This window comes from Vanessa tameamea, chromosome 21 (genome assembly GCF_037043105.1).
Source record: "Vanessa tameamea isolate UH-Manoa-2023 chromosome 21, ilVanTame1 primary haplotype, whole genome shotgun sequence".
Taxonomy (NCBI): domain Eukaryota; kingdom Metazoa; phylum Arthropoda; class Insecta; order Lepidoptera; family Nymphalidae; genus Vanessa; species Vanessa tameamea.
The window spans coordinates 2,100,833-2,119,991 of NC_087329.1; the positions used below are offsets into that span (position 1 = coordinate 2,100,833).

The window sequence follows — 19,159 nt, forward strand, 5'->3', positions numbered from 1 at the left end:
GAAATACAAAACAAAATATAATATCAGCGAGGGCAGAATAAATACTAAAGCCGACTTATATTGATACATGATATAGTTATCACAAGTATTATTGTATTAAGTGTTGCATGACAATTTAAATCAGTTTTTTATAGTACATGATCAAAATTTTTCATAATAGCACTTCTGGTTCAAGCTTCTTATGCAGATATCTTTATATAACTACCAATAAGGAAAATATTTATAAATGGCGGTCATCAACAAGGAAAGAAACAAACATTTGAAATTCTATTAATTTCCGATTAAAATAAATTATAATACAATACAATGTACAAAAATTGGTATAATTTTGAATAAATATTCAATTCCAACCTGATTATGTCGCAAAATGAGATGCAAATAGTGTGAGTGAGAGGGCACTACAGTGGCGGCCATTTGTAAATATTTTCTTATAGTTATTGGCAATAGTTATATCAATCTAAATACTATCTTCTTATTAAATATATGAAGCGTTTTAGTATTTGGTCACATATGTTGTAAATGGATATATATCATATACTTTAAATGGTATAAGGATATTGCTGCGCTAATTACTTTGTATGTACAATTATAAACATTTGTGAGAGATATTTATTTTTACTTAAAACAATTTTACAAACATTTAACAAGAATTATAACATTTTTTATTTCAATCAACTTTCATACTTTCACATTTAAAAACCTCACTCGGAATTAATGTTTTCAGTTTTAACACTATTGCTTTTTTCTATACACTGTTTTTCTCGTAAGTACCTTAGCTTAACCCATACACCTTGACACATTCTATTGAGACGTTTATCATGTGTTTCTCTGGCAAATGCTGCTATATTTCTTACTAAATACCTAGCTACTTTTAGTTTACCCTTTTGAGCAAAAGCTATTGCAGAATATAACCTACTCCGAGCAGCTAGACCGTCATCACCCAGCATTTTAGACAATGCATACTGGCGCATTGAAATTTTACCAGCCTCTTCAGCCTGTCAACAAAATATACTAGTTAATAATGTGTTTTCATTATATTAAATATGTATATAAAAGGGTTATAATATTTAAGGTTATTATCATTAAAGGTATTTTTTAATTAACCAAATATTAAAATTAACATATTACTTACATTCATTAAAGTATTAAACCTACAATATAGTATGCAGAAACATCATTAACAATAACATGTGGGTAAATACCTTCTTTTCTTTGAATTTTTTACACTACTAATATTGAGGAAAGAAAAATAGTTAATTTATCACAATTTAATTTTACATTCTATACTATTCAACTTCCTTTTTTATTATTCTAATAATTAAAATGATGTTCCTCGATCAAATTATTAATCTACAGTCTTGGTTTTAAGTAGAAAAACATACTATTTTTCTTAGTTCATATAATTGTTAAAAATAAATAAACTTAAAAATATTTGTACTTACACAATGTTCAAAATAGTCTCCTAATGCTGAATAAGCACCACCAAGTGTTGATAACCATGAAAATGCATTTTCCACCTCAACCCTTGTCCATATCAGCTGCAACATTCTTTCGTTCCTAAAATTATATCACTCATACACCAATCGATCGTTGATAATCAATCACGAAAACATTGTTAAAATAAGTTAAAAAATTTACCATGCGTAATCGATTACTTCTCTATCCGGTGGTTCTAAAATTAATTTTAAAAACAACGTCCCACTATTCGGATGACCACTTAATTCATTCAAATTCCTTAAAACGTTTATTCTATACACATTCGAGTTTAAGCACTCTTTAAGGAAAGGTTGTAAAAATAACGCAGACGTACTAAATTTTAAATTTTTCTTATTTAAGTCTAGTATGTTTACGTTTTGATCACCAATGTTCGAGTCATTGGTATCATTTTTAACACCGATAGATTTGTAACTATATTCATCGGGCAAAGTTAAGCGGTCTTCGGAAATATAGCATATTGTGTAAGGGCTACGATAAAGGTGCACTTTAGTAACCAGTTGCATTTTTCAAACATTTACAAACTAGTATAGTTTTAGACTTCACAGATTGACATTTTAGAATCCGCCAAACAAAGTCAATGTCAAATTTACTATTATTTTTATTCTGTTCTTAAGAAGTTTTATATCATACAGCCTAAAAATATTGAATTTAAAAATATTTTTTAAACAATAATTTGAGTGTTTTCCAATTTGCTTTCGTACTTTAATTATTACTTATAAGATAAATAAATAATCGAATAAAAATGAACGCAAGAAATTAAATATTCTATTTCTTATTTTGAAACTTGTATGATGTGAGAATCGAAATTTCAGTTGTTGGAGGTTCACTTAGAAGTAAATTTAATTTTTAATTTACCTACTGGGTCCAATCGAGAAATTCCATCGAAATCGTTCCAGCTGTTAGAAGAAGTTCAGTTACATACATCTATACTAATATTATAAATGGGGAAGTAACTCTGTCTGTCTATTGCTCTTTCACTGCCAAACTTCTGAACCAAATTGAATGGAATTTGGTATGACGCAAGCTTAAACTCCAGAGAAGGACGTACGCTTTATATGCCTTTTTTATGTTAAAGGTGCCAAACGAGCAGGAGGCCCATCCTATGGAAAGTTACTACCACCGCCATGGAGATCTGCAACATCCCTAAAACTCGAGCGAAGCCATGGGCAAAAACTAGTAAAATATGAAATATTTGGTGTAGATGGTATTTAGTACAATAAGTTAAAACCTCACAATATCAATCAAATCAAATTTCTGGTACCTTAAGCTAGTTATATCAAGTTTATAAAATAAAGAAATTGAAATAAGTGGGTATTTTATACCATTAAGTATTTTAATAAAAAAAGTTTAGATTATAAGTTAACTAGCTGTTACCCGCGACTTTGCCCGCGTAGAATATGAATATATTTACAAATTAACTTAAAATGTTACGCTACATTAGCGTAACTCTTTGTATACCACATTGGTGTGTATTTCAGCCCTTAGGGTAGAATATCCAGAAACGCTTAAATGCAAATCAACTCATTTTTAATCGGTAGCCCAAAAATAAAATTTCTAACTTCAAAATGACGGACTTCCAGACTAACCTGTATACGAAATGTCAACCCTTACTTTTCCCTTTAGGCGTAAAATATCAAGAAACGCTTAAATACATATCTACTCATTTATAATCGGTATCCCTAAAATAAAATTTCTAGCTTCTAACTTCAAAAATTACAGACTTCCAGACTAACCTGTATACGGAATGTTAATATAATAAGATAATTATTTCTCCCCTTAGGCGTAGACAGACAGAGAGACAGAGTTACTTTCGCATTTATAATATTAAATAAATAAATTAAATAGTGTATATATTGGACGACATGTATGGATTGTTATTTCCCTCGCTAGAGAGCTCCGATAATAACCGCGTCCGAATGCTGCTAAATTCAAAGTGCTACAGGGAGAACCGCGGCCTCCGACGCGCCTATAGCACGCTCCCGCCGCACCGGCCGGCCGGCCGGTACCACCGCAAACGCTACGTTCCGCAATTTTTAAATCTGTAATATCTTCGAAAATATTAATTTAAATCATATGCTGTAAAGGGCCATATATATTAAATCAACAATGTATTTAAGGTATTTCATTGGTTTTTTTTTTTTAATATTGTGTTATTAAATGTAAGTTTTTTTTCTTGTGTATGTACAATAAAGAGTTATTATTATTATTATTGTGGGTTATCTTTAAGAGATAGACATATACCATCACAGACTTTATTGTAGACATTTTTGAGGTGTACAATTCTGTAGTTTTAAAGATTTAAGCATACAAAGGGACATAGGGACAGAGAAAGTGACTTTGTTTTATACTATGTAAAGAGATAAGTTACATTTGTTTATAAATTTTATTAAAGATTTTTTCAATTTGAATAGTATTCTCGGTCATCTTCTTCTGTCAATCTTATAATATGCTGTTGAATCAATCTTTTCAATTCTTTTTTATTTTTCTCATAATGCATTGCTCTTAATTCATTTGCCACATAATTACCAAATATCTGAAATTCATCATTGTCAACTTGAAAATTTGGGTCCGATTGGTTGTTGCTGCTATCTGTTGATGAATTAGACCTTTTTCTTTTCTGACTTACAATTAAGATTTGTGGTTCATTGTCATCTTCCGAGTCACTGTTTGAATCCTGACTGACTTTTGAGCTTGAATCTTCAAATATATCTTTATTATAATCCTATAAAGTAATTTTTTTTTTCAATTAAAAAACTTGTTCTTTTGAAAACCAAAAAACTAGTAATTCATAACTGAACAATTTATTTAAATATATATTTTTCTTATATACACAAAAACTTTACACAACAGTTTTTATGACTTACCAGGAGATCAGAACCATCCACCATATCTTCCTTTGAAACAAGAATAAATTGTAAAGGTTCATAGTACTTCCACTTGGTTACGTATGCACTCTGTGAAGAGGATTCATACTCATCTTCATCATTATACATTTTCTTGTATTCATAAAAAAATTGACTTCGTAGAATGCGGATCTTCCTACCTATTTCAGCAATTGTGGTTTTAAATTCAGCAGCTAATTTACTATGTGCATTTCTTCTTTTAAGAGTATTTCTATACTCTATAGATTTAGTATCCCATAATTCTCTATAATGTTTATATCGGGCGATTAATTTAAATACTTCATTTTTCGACCAATTTTTTTTGCCTTCCATTGTATCTATGTAATAACCATAATAATCAAAGCGAATGGAAACGGAAATAAATTTTTATTTTGGTTTTTGATTCCCTAACATTTTGACTGGTTTAGATTGAAAACACCGATGGAAACTACTCTTACCAAATATGTTATTTGAAATAATAGTATCAACTTAATAACTAAAATAACACCGAAGTGTATTCAACAAATCAATATTTTAATTCCTCTTTCATTTAAAATAAAAGCACTAGCGCTAAGTAGTGTGTATAGCAGAATCTGCTCACTGTTGTCGTTGATGTACGTTGTCACTTATCATTGCCTCTGCCAGTTACAGTCAGCTCCGCAGTGTCAGTGTGACACCTGGTACCACTACACATAGCCACACAAGAGTGTATTTATTTTATTTGTTTAATAATAACTGTATATATATTGTTATTATTATTTAGAACTGACAACTTAACAAAAAATGAATAGTAAAAAAAATATTTAGTTCACTTATCTAGAAAAATCAGAAAATTGAAACTATATAAGTTATAAAAAAATTTTGCTTATCAAAACTAATCTGATCCTAAAATGTGCATTTTAAACTTTATCATAAACCAATAAGTGTCAAAGGCATTTTTCAATTTCGACTAGGATTTTGATTTTATAAAATCGTACAAAGCATATAATGAGAAGTTTTACTTCATTACATTCATTATTCATTACAATTACACTGGCTCATCAGTTGTATTTGGCGATACATATGTATTATGTAATGATTTGGTGGTACAAACTCAAATAGCTTGTACAAATCCTTACGAAAAATATTTCGTCTTGGTTAAAAATAAGTATTACGACTTATATATAACTTATAAAGCTTTTTAAATAACCACCAGAATTTTTAAACCATTAGATTTTTTTTTATTTTTTTTTTGTTGGTAACTTTACTTCTGTAATGTTGTATTTATAATTTATATCTATATATTATATATAATCTGCTGCAAAAGCAAGGTGGCGCCGGTAGAAGAGGCCATTTTGATTTACTGTCGATTGACAGTATAGTGGTGAAAGAAGAATAATTAATTTTATTCTTCTAAGATTTGAGACAGACGGGAAAATTAAGTTTTCATGAATGAATAGGTCATCGTATAATATGGCCCGGTACGGCCAGCGTCCGGAAAATGCCCTTAAGCGGGCAAATGGTATGTTAATATCCGTCCTTATCATCATACCACGTTGCACAAATTTAGACCTTTCGTAATCAATATCCTATGTCCTTGTTTCTACTAAAGACAATAAAGTATTCAAGGCGTCTTTAAAATAACTTAATGTTACATTATTGTCGTTTTTTATTAGTTTTTATGATCTAATATTAAGAAATACATCGTTCAATATAACCTATCTATAAAATTTATAATATGGGTGTTTCTCAGAGTTCATGGATTTGGACAAGCCTGCAAGGGCACTGGACACCTTGCAAGAGGTGTTCCGGAACAAGAAATGGGCATACAACTGGTCGGAGTCCGTCTTGGAGCCGATTATGTTTAAATACCTTGAATTGTGCGTGGATTTGCGCAAGTCCCATATTGCGAAGGAAGGATTGTTTCAATATAGGAACATGTTTCAATCTGTGAATGTTGGATCTTTGGAACAAGTAATAAGGTAAATAATATCAAAATACAGTCAATATATAAAAGAAAACATTAATTAAGATCTTGTAATCACTACTGTTCTCCTACTTTAAATAAATAAATACCTTTTACAGTATTTTATTTACATTTCGTTAAAATGTTTGTTTATTTTCTTTATTTCTTTCTTCTTTATTTATCACATAAAGAAGAAAGAAATAAAGTAAATAAACTACAATATTGTATAATGCAAACAGACAATAATAATTACAAACAATGGAAAAAAAGAAATGCTTAAGAGTAACAGCAAATATTTTTTCTATTATCCAATTAAATCACCCTGATGAGAATAAATATATATCATTTAATTTTTTAATTTAACATTTATGTAATATTTATATACTGAGAACAGTTATCTAGTTCAATATTTGTTATAAAGTTGAATTAAATAGTGTGCATACCGAAACATTCTTCTGTGCTCTTATTAAGACTGATAGAAACCTTAGGATTAAGTCATTCTTCTCTCTCTGAACTCAATATGCCAGTATGGTGTAATAATGTATGTATATTATGTAATAAATAAATATATCCTCAGAGGATATCTACGAATGGCAGAAGAGCGTACAGAGGCGGCACGAGAACAATCTACTCAAGCCGTTATTGAGACAGATGACCTTGACAATCTCGCTACACCAGAAAGCATTTTGCTCAGTGCAGTGTCAGGAGAAGATGCACAAGATCGATCTGATAGGACCATACTTACACCATGGGTTTGTATTAATTTAAACATAAATTTGCTCAATGAATGATTCTTCTCCTTTTTGTGGAATATAATTTATTTATATAATTTCAAAAATACTTTTAAAACAAATTAAGAGTAAATTGTTTTTGTTATCATATTTTTTTTTTAACGGACTGCCTTGTTTTGTAGATACCAAAGGACATTCTAGATACAGAATTAATAATAATTTGTGTGATTTTTCTACCTCAAGGTTAAATTCCTGTGGGAGTCCTACTGCCAGTGCCTGGAGCTGCTTCGTACGAACACTCATGTAGAGACTTTGTACCATGACATTGCACGCATGGCATTCCAATTTTGCCTAAAATACTCTCGTAAGACAGAGTTTAGGAAGCTTTGTGATAAGCTGCGGAAACATCTGGAAGATATTTGGAAATCTAATGTAAGTTAGAAAGAATCTTTGTTTGAATTCAATATAAATATTGAAAAAAAAAAATTGAATGCTCCTTTTTTCGTCAGGCTCAGCCAGGTAGTGTCAGTATGACAAAACCAGAAACCCAGCAGCTGAACTTGGAAACCAGGCTGTTTCAACTGGATAGCGCAATCCAAATGGAATTATGGCAGGTACGAATATTACTCTTAAAATGGAAGTAATTTGTACTATTATAAAATGTACACAATATATTTCAATTTTTTTCAACAAAATTTCAATACAATTCTATTATTTAATTCACTGATTAAACAACTATGATGTTTACAATATTATTGTTGTTTTGTAATTGGTATAGTAGTATGGTATAGTTATCTGATCTACCTACAAAAGAAAGTCAGTGCCTCCAAATTAAATCCCATTTCTGACTTTACAATAGCCATGAAGTGGTAGGCCTTGGAGGGAAATCATGTTGTTGGTATGATGTGACAGTCAAATAAAATGTTGCCTGTTTTCATTATAATCCGCACAAATTATATATTAATGATTGAAGATATTAGAACATATATGAAATTGTATTTTTATTCTAAAGAACATTATTTACTTTTTTTTAAATATAAGAATAACATATCTTATTATTGTCTCAAAATGATAATTTTTTAATTAAATTGTAGACTTTATGGATATATTTTATATTGTCAATTTTATCCCTTTCCATAAATATATCACTATTTGAATTGGAATAGTTATTAAAGGCTTTAAATATAGATGTTGTTTAGTGGATGTTTAACTGATTTGTTACTTTCCATCTTTGATTTGCACCTTATATTAACCCTGTTTACCATTTCATAGGAAGCCTACAAAGCCATAGAGGACATACACAACCTAATGAACATGTCCAAGAAGACTCCCGTAGCTAAAACAATGGCTAATTATTACGGCAAGTTGGCACTTGTCTTTTGGAAGGCTGGTCACTGCCTCTTCCATGCTGCTGCTTTGTTAAAACTCTTCCAGCTGTCTAGGGAGATGAAGAAGAATATTACTCAAGAGGAATTGCAAAAGTAAGTTATAAATATACTATAATATAGAATGTATACTTATTTTTTCAAGTTGTATTTATTATTGAACCTGTTTAATTAGATGTTAATGAATTTGTGTTTAAATTTTGATGTTGTTTTATCTGATAAGTATTAAAAGTGTTTTCATTCAATGTTTGGTAATCAAGTAAATGTATAACTGTAATGATTGTTCTTCACTTAGAACACTACCAATAAGTTAAAACAAATCAAATTGTATGTATAGACTACTGAAATTATCCTCTGAAATAAATCCCATTTCAAATTGTTATATAGTTTGAACTTGGTAGGCCTCAGAGGTATATAATACAGGGAGCTTGACGCGACATTCAGCATACTACAGTGCTGTCTGTGTTAATTTAAGTGCCCACAATTTTAAAAATTAAACGAATCTAAAGTAAATAGAAATGTGATATGTACTATTATATTTAAATGCTAAATAAGCTTCTTTGATGAAAAAAAAAGTATATAGTTATAGTTTTGTTTTATAAATAAGACTGGAATTTATTAATAATAAATTCATAATTTATTTTACCCATATTATTATTTTTTTTTTTTGTATGTACGACAGTTGGGACTAAAGATAAATAAACCTTACATATTACAAAGGCAAATAGCTATAATTTATTATGCACTGAAATTGGAATAGGCAGAAGAATATGTTTGCATCTTATCATTAGATGCAAACATGATGTCATGGTCTATTTATATAATCAATATTTACATAGAAAATCTTAAACTTACTTAACATTATTTGTTTTAACCAGAATGGCATGCCGAGTCTTAGTGGCTGTACTCTCAGTGCCTCTACCATCACTGCATCCAGAATTTGACCGTTTTGTCGAGACTGATAAGAGTCCTGTTGAGAAAGCTCAGAGATTGGCTGTGCTTCTTGGTCTTGCTCAACCACCTACTAGAGCTAACTTGTTGAAAGGTAATTAGTTACAATTGTCCATATATATTAAACATGTAGATAGCATTTTGGCAAGTGTCTTTCAAGCTTATATAAAAAAATCTTTGCAAAAATGGTAATTAATTTAGTATATAAATGACACTATTACTTTGTGCCAATTTAAATGTTTAAATACTTCTTTAAAGAAGATGATGAAGTTTTTACGGCTATATTATTAGATGCCCCAATATGTTATTAACATGATATGCCCATCTGGGTGAGATGCATTTATCAGATATTCTACCATCAAATAGCAATACTTATTATTGTTGTGTTTCGGCTTAAAGTGAGCTAGTACAGGCACAGGACAGCATCTGAGATCTAGATCTGTCCTATCAAGGAGTGTAATCAGTCACGATATATGTAAATCTTATTGGACCAGCTATTGGACTGAGATTTAAATACACATACTACATCATTATCTGATATTTTTAACTTGAAATTGTTAACACAAACTTAGTATTCAGTATTTGTGATAAGTCAACAGTGCTCGTTATAAATATATTTATTTTCTTTTTTAGATGTTGTACGTCTGAATGTGGTGGCGCTGGCGTCACCTCAGCTGCAACAGCTTTACAACTGGCTTGAGGTTGAATTTGATCCATTAACAATCTGCCACAATGTGCACACTGTCATCAAGTCTCTACAGGAAGATCCTAGTATGTATTATTAATATCATATATTTCGTATTTATCATTAATTTTTAATTTAATTAATTGTTTTTAAACAAATTTGTCCGAACTTATAATACTCTTTTTCATTTAATCACAGCACCTAAGCTTTCATAGGGATTTATAAACATTTATAATATATTACATTAATTATTCACAGATTCTTCCCTCGCTCAATACACGACGGCGCTAACGGACGTAGCTCTCGTTCGCCTGATCCGTCAAGTTGCGCAATGTTATGCTTGTATTCAGTTCTCTCGTCTGCTGGAGCTGGCCGGCACTGATGACTTGTTCCACATCGAACGTCTCCTGGTCGACTGCGTGAGGCACAACGACATGCAGATACGAGTTGACCACGCCAACAAGTACGTATTAGATATGTTATATCAAAATACGTTTTGTTTTTTCATTAATCTATAAAAATTGATGCAATTAAATAGTTTATTTTATTGGTGAATTATTGTCGCATAGGAGTGTTCACTTCGGTGTTGAGGCCGGTGGTGGCGAGTGGTGCTCCGCGGCCGACGAGGCTTGCGGTGGCGCCATACTCCAGGCGACTCCCGCCGAACAGGTAACGACGTTATCAATATACAATTACGTACGTACCTATTGCTACATCTCACGTATTGTATGAACGAGTTGAACTGAAAAACTCGGGCGAACGTGCATGTCATTGGAAAAATGAACAAACCAAACATCCTCGGTGCAGGTGCGCGAGCAGCTGGTGCGCGCGGCGGAGGTGCTGTCGCGCGCGGCGCAGGAGCTGCTGCCGGCGCGGCGCCGCGCCGAGCGGGAGCGCGCGCGCCTCACCATGGTGCAGCACTACCACGAGAACAAGCACGCCGAGCACCACCGCGTGCTGCAGCGACACAAAATCATCGAGGAGCGCAAGGAGTACATCGAGCGTCTCAACACCGTGCGCGAGGAGGAGGAGCTCCGGTACGCAGTCACTATTATCGTTTTACAAAACATCATCGAATATAGAATATTGGGAAATTAAGATATATTTTCCCTTGATTAGGGATTGCCAAATGTCTAGCTGTAGTTAGACACAGTCATGTCCGGTTTGTGGTTTTTGTCACTGTGTGTAACACATTCGCACATAGCTCTTGCCGAACGAGTGAGGCTTCGTCAAATTTTATACAAGATAGATCAAATTTAAAAAAAAAATACATTTTCCGGGTTTTTTATAAAAATCTTTTCGTTAATTTAATATTGGCTTTAAAGTTAGGCTTCTCACTCTTAACACCTCATTGGAGATAAATTTAAACATGATCAGCTATTTTGCAATAATAATCTTGTACGTTAGTCGTCAAGAGGAGCAACTACGGGCGGCAGCCGCGGCCGAGGCGCGCCGGTTGGAGCAGGAGCGTGAGGAGCGCGAGAAGAAGCGTCACGCTTCCGAGATGGCCGCCATGCGCGAGAGGAACTTGCGTGAGCGACTCGCGCACATCTCACAGACCATGCACGGGAAGAAGGTGCTGCAGAAGTTGGACGAAGAGGTACTAAAATTTGGATATACTTGTATCGGCATTTAAACTTCGACTGCTTGGCAAAACATTTTCTTATATCCAGTATTACATTAGATTTTTTTTACAATTTGACAATAATATAAAATTTGTTGTATGCAAAAGGATTTGAAAAAAATGGATGCAGAAGCAATTGCCCAACGCGAAGCTGAAGAATTGATGAAGGAACGACGCGAATTACAAGCTCGTCTCAAGTCTCAGGAGAAAAAGGTAAATGACTTTAATACATTTAAGTAAACCAGTAATTATGCAAAAGTTGTTGTGCTATGTTGATATCTTTATTTTAAATGTAAGTCATCATTTATTTAACATGGCAAACCAGTTAAATGTAATAAATACCGAAACTCCGAAATAACTTAACATTAACTTTCTAAATATTTCACTATTATAACTTTTATCAGGTGGACTATTTCGAGCGCGCTAAGCGGATTGAAGAGATTCCACTTCTCCAGAAGAGCTTGGAAGAGAAACAAGTTCAAGACAAGGCATTCTGGGAGCAGCAGGAGAAAGAACGCATCGAACAGCTCATCGGTTAGATATCTTCGTTAATCAAATCTCCATATTAAATCTAAATTTTTTGAAACATTTAAACTATTGCATCGAATAAATTGTTGGTCAACCGAAAACGATATTTATACTTTCGGTAGTGTAGCGCAAATACGCTCGCAATTCACACGTAAAAGAATTTCAGTTTCAATAGTCGTCGAGCACCTGAACTTATCTAGCGAGTTTACAATAATACTCGTCCGCCGCAGAGACGCGCGCGCGCGACGTGGCGACGGCCGGGCGGCTGGCGCGCATGGCGGTGCACCGCGACCAGTTCATGGCCCGCCTGCGCTCCGAGCGCGGCGCCATGCACACGCAGCGCCTCGCCGCCTTCCAGGCCAAGCTCGCCGCCGAGCGGGAGGCGCGCCTCGCGCAGCGCCAGCAGCAGCGCGTCGAGACCAGGCGCCAGGAGGTGAGGCGATTGGCTCTCTGAATCATATTTATAAAGTTCATTGATTGATGAATGATCTTATAAAGAGAATCAAGGCTATTTATTATTATTATATTTGCATTAGGTAATCTACTTGTTATGACTTAATGAACTAGTGAAATGAATAAACAAGGGTACCAGTTCTTCTGGCATATGATGATATTTTTTATACATTAAAAAATATTTTTTATTCTAATTTGTATTTTTCTTTATTCCAGTGGCTAGCAGAAAAGCGTCGCATGGAAGAACGTGCGGCCGAGGAGGCTCGGCGCATCGCGGAGGAGCAGGAGAAGAAGGAAAAAGAGGAGCGGGAGCGCAAACACCAGGAAGAGCTTGCCGCGCTTAAAGAGAGAAAGGAGAGGTGAGTGCCACCAAAGGATATTACTCGGTGATAAGTTCTGCCCGTGTTGTGTTAACTGAAATAGTGATTCCCTCGTGATTATGTAAGAAATTAATTACACGTGTCGATTTTTTTTATATTATATTCAACTATATGATGTATGATATAATAATTGTATTACGCAGTGCCTGTTTATATAATTGTAGTAGTGTGAGTAGGATAAATTAGATTATTGGTAATGCCTTTTATTACAGTGATAAGTGAAACGAGAGAGGATGCAACATAGCAGATACTTGTGTTAGCGGCGTAAGGAATGGCTAATTCTTCTTACAACATTTATATAAGAGGAGTTAGCCATTCCTTACATTGCCGACACAAATTGACAGCACATCGGAACGCAACAACAACTTCTTGATTTAATAATTATTTTCTTTGTTACATTTACCTTAAATTGTATGCTGTAGACTAGACTCGTTGCTGCTTTTCAACTTACTCAACTTTTTTTTTTGGGTTTTAAAAATGGCATAACTTTACATTTATTTGAAGAGGAAAATCGAAATAATAGTAATGTCGAGTCTTAAAAATCAGACATTGATAGTATACTCTTACTATATATTATACTATTAAATTAAATTAAATTTTATAATATTAAATAATTTAAAATAATATTGTATTAATATAATTTTCTTATCACTTAAAATTTTGTCGTGGAATATATTGCTAATCTTATTATTTTACACTAAAATAAACTAAACTATTCAACTGTACAAATCAAACTTCGTAATAAGGGATCTCTTTTAGCCGACACTTGAGGTACCGAGCGGAAAATTTGTCAAGTAAGGTTGCCTAGAACTTCTTAGATTCTTGTCCACATTATTAAAACACTTAGATATATAAAGAAGAGGCTGAGGCTCATGATATATAATATGGCATAAACTTTTTAAAGATTAACATTCATTTGTCTATAATTTTACGTTAATTAATCGCACTAGATTCTATTTTGACATCATACTTTTGGTGTGTGCAAAGTTACATTAAAATTGGTCAAATGTTAAAGTTTAATTGAAAGATATGACGTTAAGTTTAATTAGAGGCTTTTGGATATAAATATTAAAGGACATATTAAAATAATAATATTAACAAATCAATTATTATCCAGGGAACACCAAGAAATGCTCGCCCGCGTTGAAGCGAAAGCACGCGCAGCCGACGCGGAGATCGCTCGTAAGTTGGACACACAGAAACCCGCCTCTACCGGCAGCTGGAGGCAGGGGAAGGATGTCGACAGGAAGGAGCCCGAAAAGAAGGAGCCTTGGAGATCAAGTAAGCAATATTATATTTATAAACATAAGTATATATTATAGAATGAATATTTTTGCAATAATTATTATAATAATCGTCGCTTGTCCGAGTGCTATTTGTTTGCAGTCTGCACAGTTATTTTCTCCTTCATTCATCTGTCTGTTTTCGTTCTCTTACTCACTTCTTGTTCATCTTTTTTCGATTTTCCTCTTGCCTTATAGACATTCATGTATACCTATTACAGTTTTTGTTACATGCTCTACATCCCTCGACATTACAAAAATATCCGCCATGATTATGTTGTATGTATTACATGTTAAAAACTCGTTCCCCAGGCCGCATCCGCGAGCCGGTGCGCGACGAGCGGCCGCGGTCTCCGGGGCGCGCTCCGCCGCGGGATGACAGGTAACATGTTCATATGTTCAACAGTTGCTGTTTGAGGTTATACATCATAGATATTTTAGCATAAATATAATGTTTAAAAGCATGCAACTTAGTGGTTATGCGTATTTCGTAAGATCAAGATTTAGTTTTACATTAGCGGACCCAGGGGTTTATCTAATTAATAAAAAAATTAATAAAACTACCTATAGTAAACAAACCGTCAACCCCCATTCGTCCTCTCGGTGCGCGAATGAAAAAAATATCCTATGTGCTTTCCCAGGGTTCAAACTATCTCCATACCTAATTTCATCTAAATCGGTTTAGCAGTTTAAATGTGCTGAGGTAACAGACAGAGTTACTTTCGCATTTATAATATTAGTACATATTCAGCAGAGTTTGAGTGTTTTTGTGTTCGAATGCTAAGAGAAGTAAATAAATACTCTTAAATATGTAAATAGGGTCTTAGATTTTCGATATCTTCTTGTAGAGTATATAAAGTATTAGTTTAGTTCATAAAACAATTTAAAAGAATATTAACACATATTCTTCTTTATTTTTATAAAACTCTTCACTCTTTTGTTACATATTATCGCATGGGACCAAAGGCAGATTAATGTTATCTAGTTATTCTCTGCTTGTCAATTCAATTTTTGTTTAAATTTGATATAGACGAGATGACAAACCTCGTGATGAACGCGGTCCACGAGAAGAACGTAGCCTCAGAGAGGAAAGGCCCCTAGAAGACAGGTCCAGAGAGGATAGACAAAGAGATGACAGGCCGAGAGATGACAGACCCAGGGATGAAGGCGGATGGAGATCTGCTAACCGCGAGCCCGATAGAGATCGGGAGAAAGAGAGGTACCTTCGGAACCAATGCATTATGAACCAATACTAAGAGTGGTCGCTATTATAGTTATATTATATTGGCTGATATGACTTTCTTATATTTTATTATTAGAATTGGACAATTATTTAGTCCTAAATTACTAAATAAGTTCGTCTTCTGTGTTTTTTACATTAAACCATCCACTTTTTCTTCTATTATACGCTTGATACAGTTGCTTCTTCAATGAGTCCCAGACAGTTTTTTATGCCAAGTATCATATAGCCGATAGTAATTTCATAGCAATATTATTGCGTAAACTTGGCTATTCATAGTTTTGGATAAATCTTTCCAATTAAGTTTCACCTGGTGTGTGACTCAAAGATCTCACCTCGGTGCGTGTTATTGTCTTGCTGTAACGGTATGTGTAACTAATGTGCATGTGTCCCATAGGCCGCGCTACGTGGGTCGCACCAGCGGGCCAGACACCGGCACCAGTTGGAGGCGAGGCCCGGCGGAACCGCCACCGGCGCCTACTGTACGTATACATACAGATTCTTTGATAAATAATATTTATACGTTGATCCAGAGAATGAGCTGACAATTTGTTCAATATCATTTAAATCTGGTTAGTAGTTAAAGTCTGATAAGGTTATATAATAATTGCTTTTATAATAATTTGTTCACAACTCATTGATCTACAAAAAAAAAAAATGTCTACCCCTCCGTTTCAATTTGATTGTTATCGTAAATTTAATTTCGAATATATCTAATAATTAAACCTGTTATGTTTATTATGTATTAATACCATATTCAAAAACGTGTTCAGGAGCGTTCGTCAGCATGGCGTTCCAAGGACGGACCACCTCGCGACGATCGGCGGGGCGAAGCACGTCGTGATGACCGCCGCGACGATCGATTCCGCGATCCACCTCGGGACCGTGAGCGCACCGACCGGGACGGATTCCGGGACCGAGATCGCTTCCCGCCAAGAAGGGATGATCGGTAAGAATCGATGAATGAACAATAAAATTATTATAAGTAGACTTTAGATAGCAGTATTGAAAAAATTAAGGAGTTAATTGAGATACTAATAGTACTACTACTACATTAGAGTCCATTCCACGAAACTAGCTCACAAGTGATGCTTTTGTGCGCTCATTGGTTTGCGTTCATTAATTTTAATTTCCGATAGTGACGGCCCTCGTCGCGACGACCGTGATGGCCCGAGGCGTGATGATCGCGATGGTCCACGTCGTGACGATCGTGATGACCGCGATGGCCCGAGGCGTGATGATCGCGAACGTCGCCCGCCGCCTCGTCGGGAAGACAAGCGTGAGTGATGATATATTAGAAAAGTCTGTTTCAACAGATAGACCGTGCATTTTTTAATCATATTCCATTATCTTCTGTATAAATAATAATTATTGGAAAGAAAGAAAAAAAGTTAAATATTAATATTCGTGTTTCAGCTCGTGACCCAGATGAGTGGCAGCAGGCTACGAAACGCTGAGAGATCGACTACCATACTTGTAAAGGGTTCAGCGGATTTTCAACATTTAACTATTCCTCATACCTTAAAATTAGTTAGAAATTTAAATGTTTTAAACTACTTTCCTATGTAGCTATAGGCTTTTTAAGCTATGTTTTCTTTATACCATTTGTAAAGCTATACTGCATTTTCTTAATACTAACATTCAATATAATTATTCAGTCTTAAAAGCGATTATTATCAGTTTTGTCATAAATATTACGAGACAATAAAAACTTAATAAAAATATGGCTCTTATTTTTATCTAGCTGTTCTAAAAACTAAATTGATATAATCATCATTGTTCTTACGTTGAAAATTTTAACTTTAAGTAAAACGGAACACAATTCTCGTATAAAGTATTTATTATTTTTGGAATTATTATCCACGTCGCTTCCCGCTGGACCCTATTCTTGTCATTTGTACGCCATTATTATTTAGTCATGTGCATTATTCTACACTTCGAAGGTCTACATGTAATCTTACGATACAAAAGTATTTACAATATAAACGGTTCATTTTAAATGTATTCTCTTTTATTTCTCTTTGGTTGAGGACAATTAAATTTTAAATCACTATTTCAGTTTTATTTAATTTGTTATATGGTTCCACCGATAAAGTCTTTGCAATAATGCTTTTTAAGTTAATTTAAGTACTTTAAAATATATATTTTATAAAATTTCCTTCGTATCTCAAATTTCTGAACCACTGACTGACTTAGTACTGAGCGCTCGCTAATTAGTCGACCAATTATAATTCAAGGAGTCTAATAATTAATTTAGCTTTGATCAACATTTCAGAAACGATGGTATCGTATTCACTGACCGGAGGTAGATTTTTGGTCGAAGACGAAGGTTTATAACTTGCAAGTTGACTAAATTAATGACACTTCTAAACAATCTCAATTACAATATTCATTTTCTTAAAAGTAATTTAACAATAACAATAATTTCAATTAAAACACACGTTTTTGGAAAATTTAACAAATTACAAATAAAAATACCTAATATATACAAAAATAAAAGTAATTAGATTTTTGCCAACGACAAGTTACAATCATTTAATTTATAATAAGATTCAAAGTTCGCTAAGGCCAAAACTTCGGCCCATATTGGCCGAAGCCAAAGGTTTGGCTGAAGGTGGCCGAGGCCGAAGGTTCAGTCGGCCTCTAAATTTATCAGATATTATTATGTAGTTTTACTCTTAGTGCAAATTCAGTTATCTGAAGACATTTTATATTCTTGTTTTGTTTTTAACAAGCTTTAATTTAACTACACCTAATTTACGTGGGTCATATTTTGCAATTGAATTTTAAATCAAGAGCTGATGTAATTTTCGGTATAGCGGAATTGATAAAGCTGAAATCCCGCACACTCGATTTGTTGACAATAAGTTTAATAGTTTTAGTATGTACATGAAATAAATTAAACTTTATTTTTACATTATTATTTATATTTTCTAACTTAGATAAATTTTGGTACCTATTACAGAATTTTATGTAACTTTAACACACTTAGTTCTAATTAGTATAATAGCTTTCTCGATAATTTATTATCTGAGATTGTTCGCAAGTCTGCAACACGGATATGTGTGTAGAGGTGACGTCGATTTTGATCCCCACCAACTCTTCGAGTGGACCACATGTAAGCGATATTTTCGAGTCGTCCAAAATTATTTATTATTGCTATTCATTACCAAACTTGGAGTACTAAGAGGTTCAACATTGGGTCCTCATTAATATTTTACATTTCCGTTTGATAAAGGGGACATTATAGAATATATCCTAGATAAAATCCTAGATTTTATAGAAAGGATTTCAATTACAGTATAAATGAACTATGTTAATATGGTCGGTAGTCGGTCATGGGAACCCCTTATCTACTTAACTCACTCGTGTTTGTCGGCTCGTTGAATTTATTTTTGGAAGACTTACATGGTGTCCAGGAACGATTGAAGTTTCCCGGTAGTCTGAATTTGGGTCTAACTGAAATAAACCGTAGAAATTGTTGCAGTTGTGAAAGTTATATCATTATTTTGTTTCTTTTGATACATAATAATGATATAAAAGCGCCATTCAACCTTTTGAGTATAGTAATTACG

At 33.6% G+C, this 19,159-nt stretch overlaps 3 protein-coding genes and 1 long non-coding RNA gene across 5 annotated transcripts in view; 1 reads left to right on the forward strand and 3 right to left on the reverse strand.

The window, feature by feature from the left end:
* LOC113399561 (TBC1 domain family member whacked) overlaps nt 1-19,159 on the reverse strand; it is a 275,772-nt gene that overhangs the window by 202,596 nt on the left and 54,017 nt on the right. The window lies entirely within an intron of this gene.
* LOC113399565 (uncharacterized) lies at nt 587-2,040 on the reverse strand. The gene is made up of 3 exons (XM_026638713.2): nt 1,639-2,040; nt 1,443-1,557; nt 587-995 (listed from the first exon to the last, which is right to left on the reverse strand). Exons 1-3 carry the CDS (start codon nt 1,998-2,000, stop codon nt 702-704), a joined length of 771 nt encoding a protein of 256 aa, XP_026494498.1. The 5' UTR covers nt 2,001-2,040; the 3' UTR covers nt 587-701.
* On the reverse strand, nt 3,871-4,856 carry LOC113399567 (uncharacterized). The gene is made up of 3 exons (XR_010309496.1): nt 4,838-4,856; nt 4,362-4,717; nt 3,871-4,219 (listed from the first exon to the last, which is right to left on the reverse strand). It is a non-coding gene; the product is annotated as an uncharacterized LOC113399567 (long non-coding RNA).
* LOC113399562 (eukaryotic translation initiation factor 3 subunit A) lies at nt 5,670-17,635 on the forward strand. 2 transcript variants are annotated; one of them, XM_026638710.2, is made up of 23 exons: nt 5,670-5,880; nt 6,112-6,340; nt 6,902-7,076; nt 7,299-7,487; nt 7,565-7,669; nt 8,328-8,536; nt 9,319-9,485; nt 10,025-10,162; nt 10,335-10,539; nt 10,646-10,745; nt 10,884-11,113; nt 11,484-11,676; nt 11,809-11,913; nt 12,105-12,234; nt 12,459-12,661; nt 12,898-13,040; nt 14,179-14,342; nt 14,657-14,726; nt 15,375-15,563; nt 15,982-16,066; nt 16,358-16,533; nt 16,724-16,863; nt 17,001-17,635. In XM_026638710.2, the coding sequence occupies exons 1-23, from the start codon at nt 5,811-5,813 to the stop codon at nt 17,039-17,041; spliced, it is 3,456 nt and encodes a 1,151-aa protein (XP_026494495.1). In that variant the 5' UTR covers nt 5,670-5,810; the 3' UTR covers nt 17,042-17,635. The 2 variants fall into 2 exon arrangements, with proteins under 2 accessions (XP_026494495.1, XP_064074354.1); XM_064218284.1 differs by lacking the exon at nt 15,375-15,563.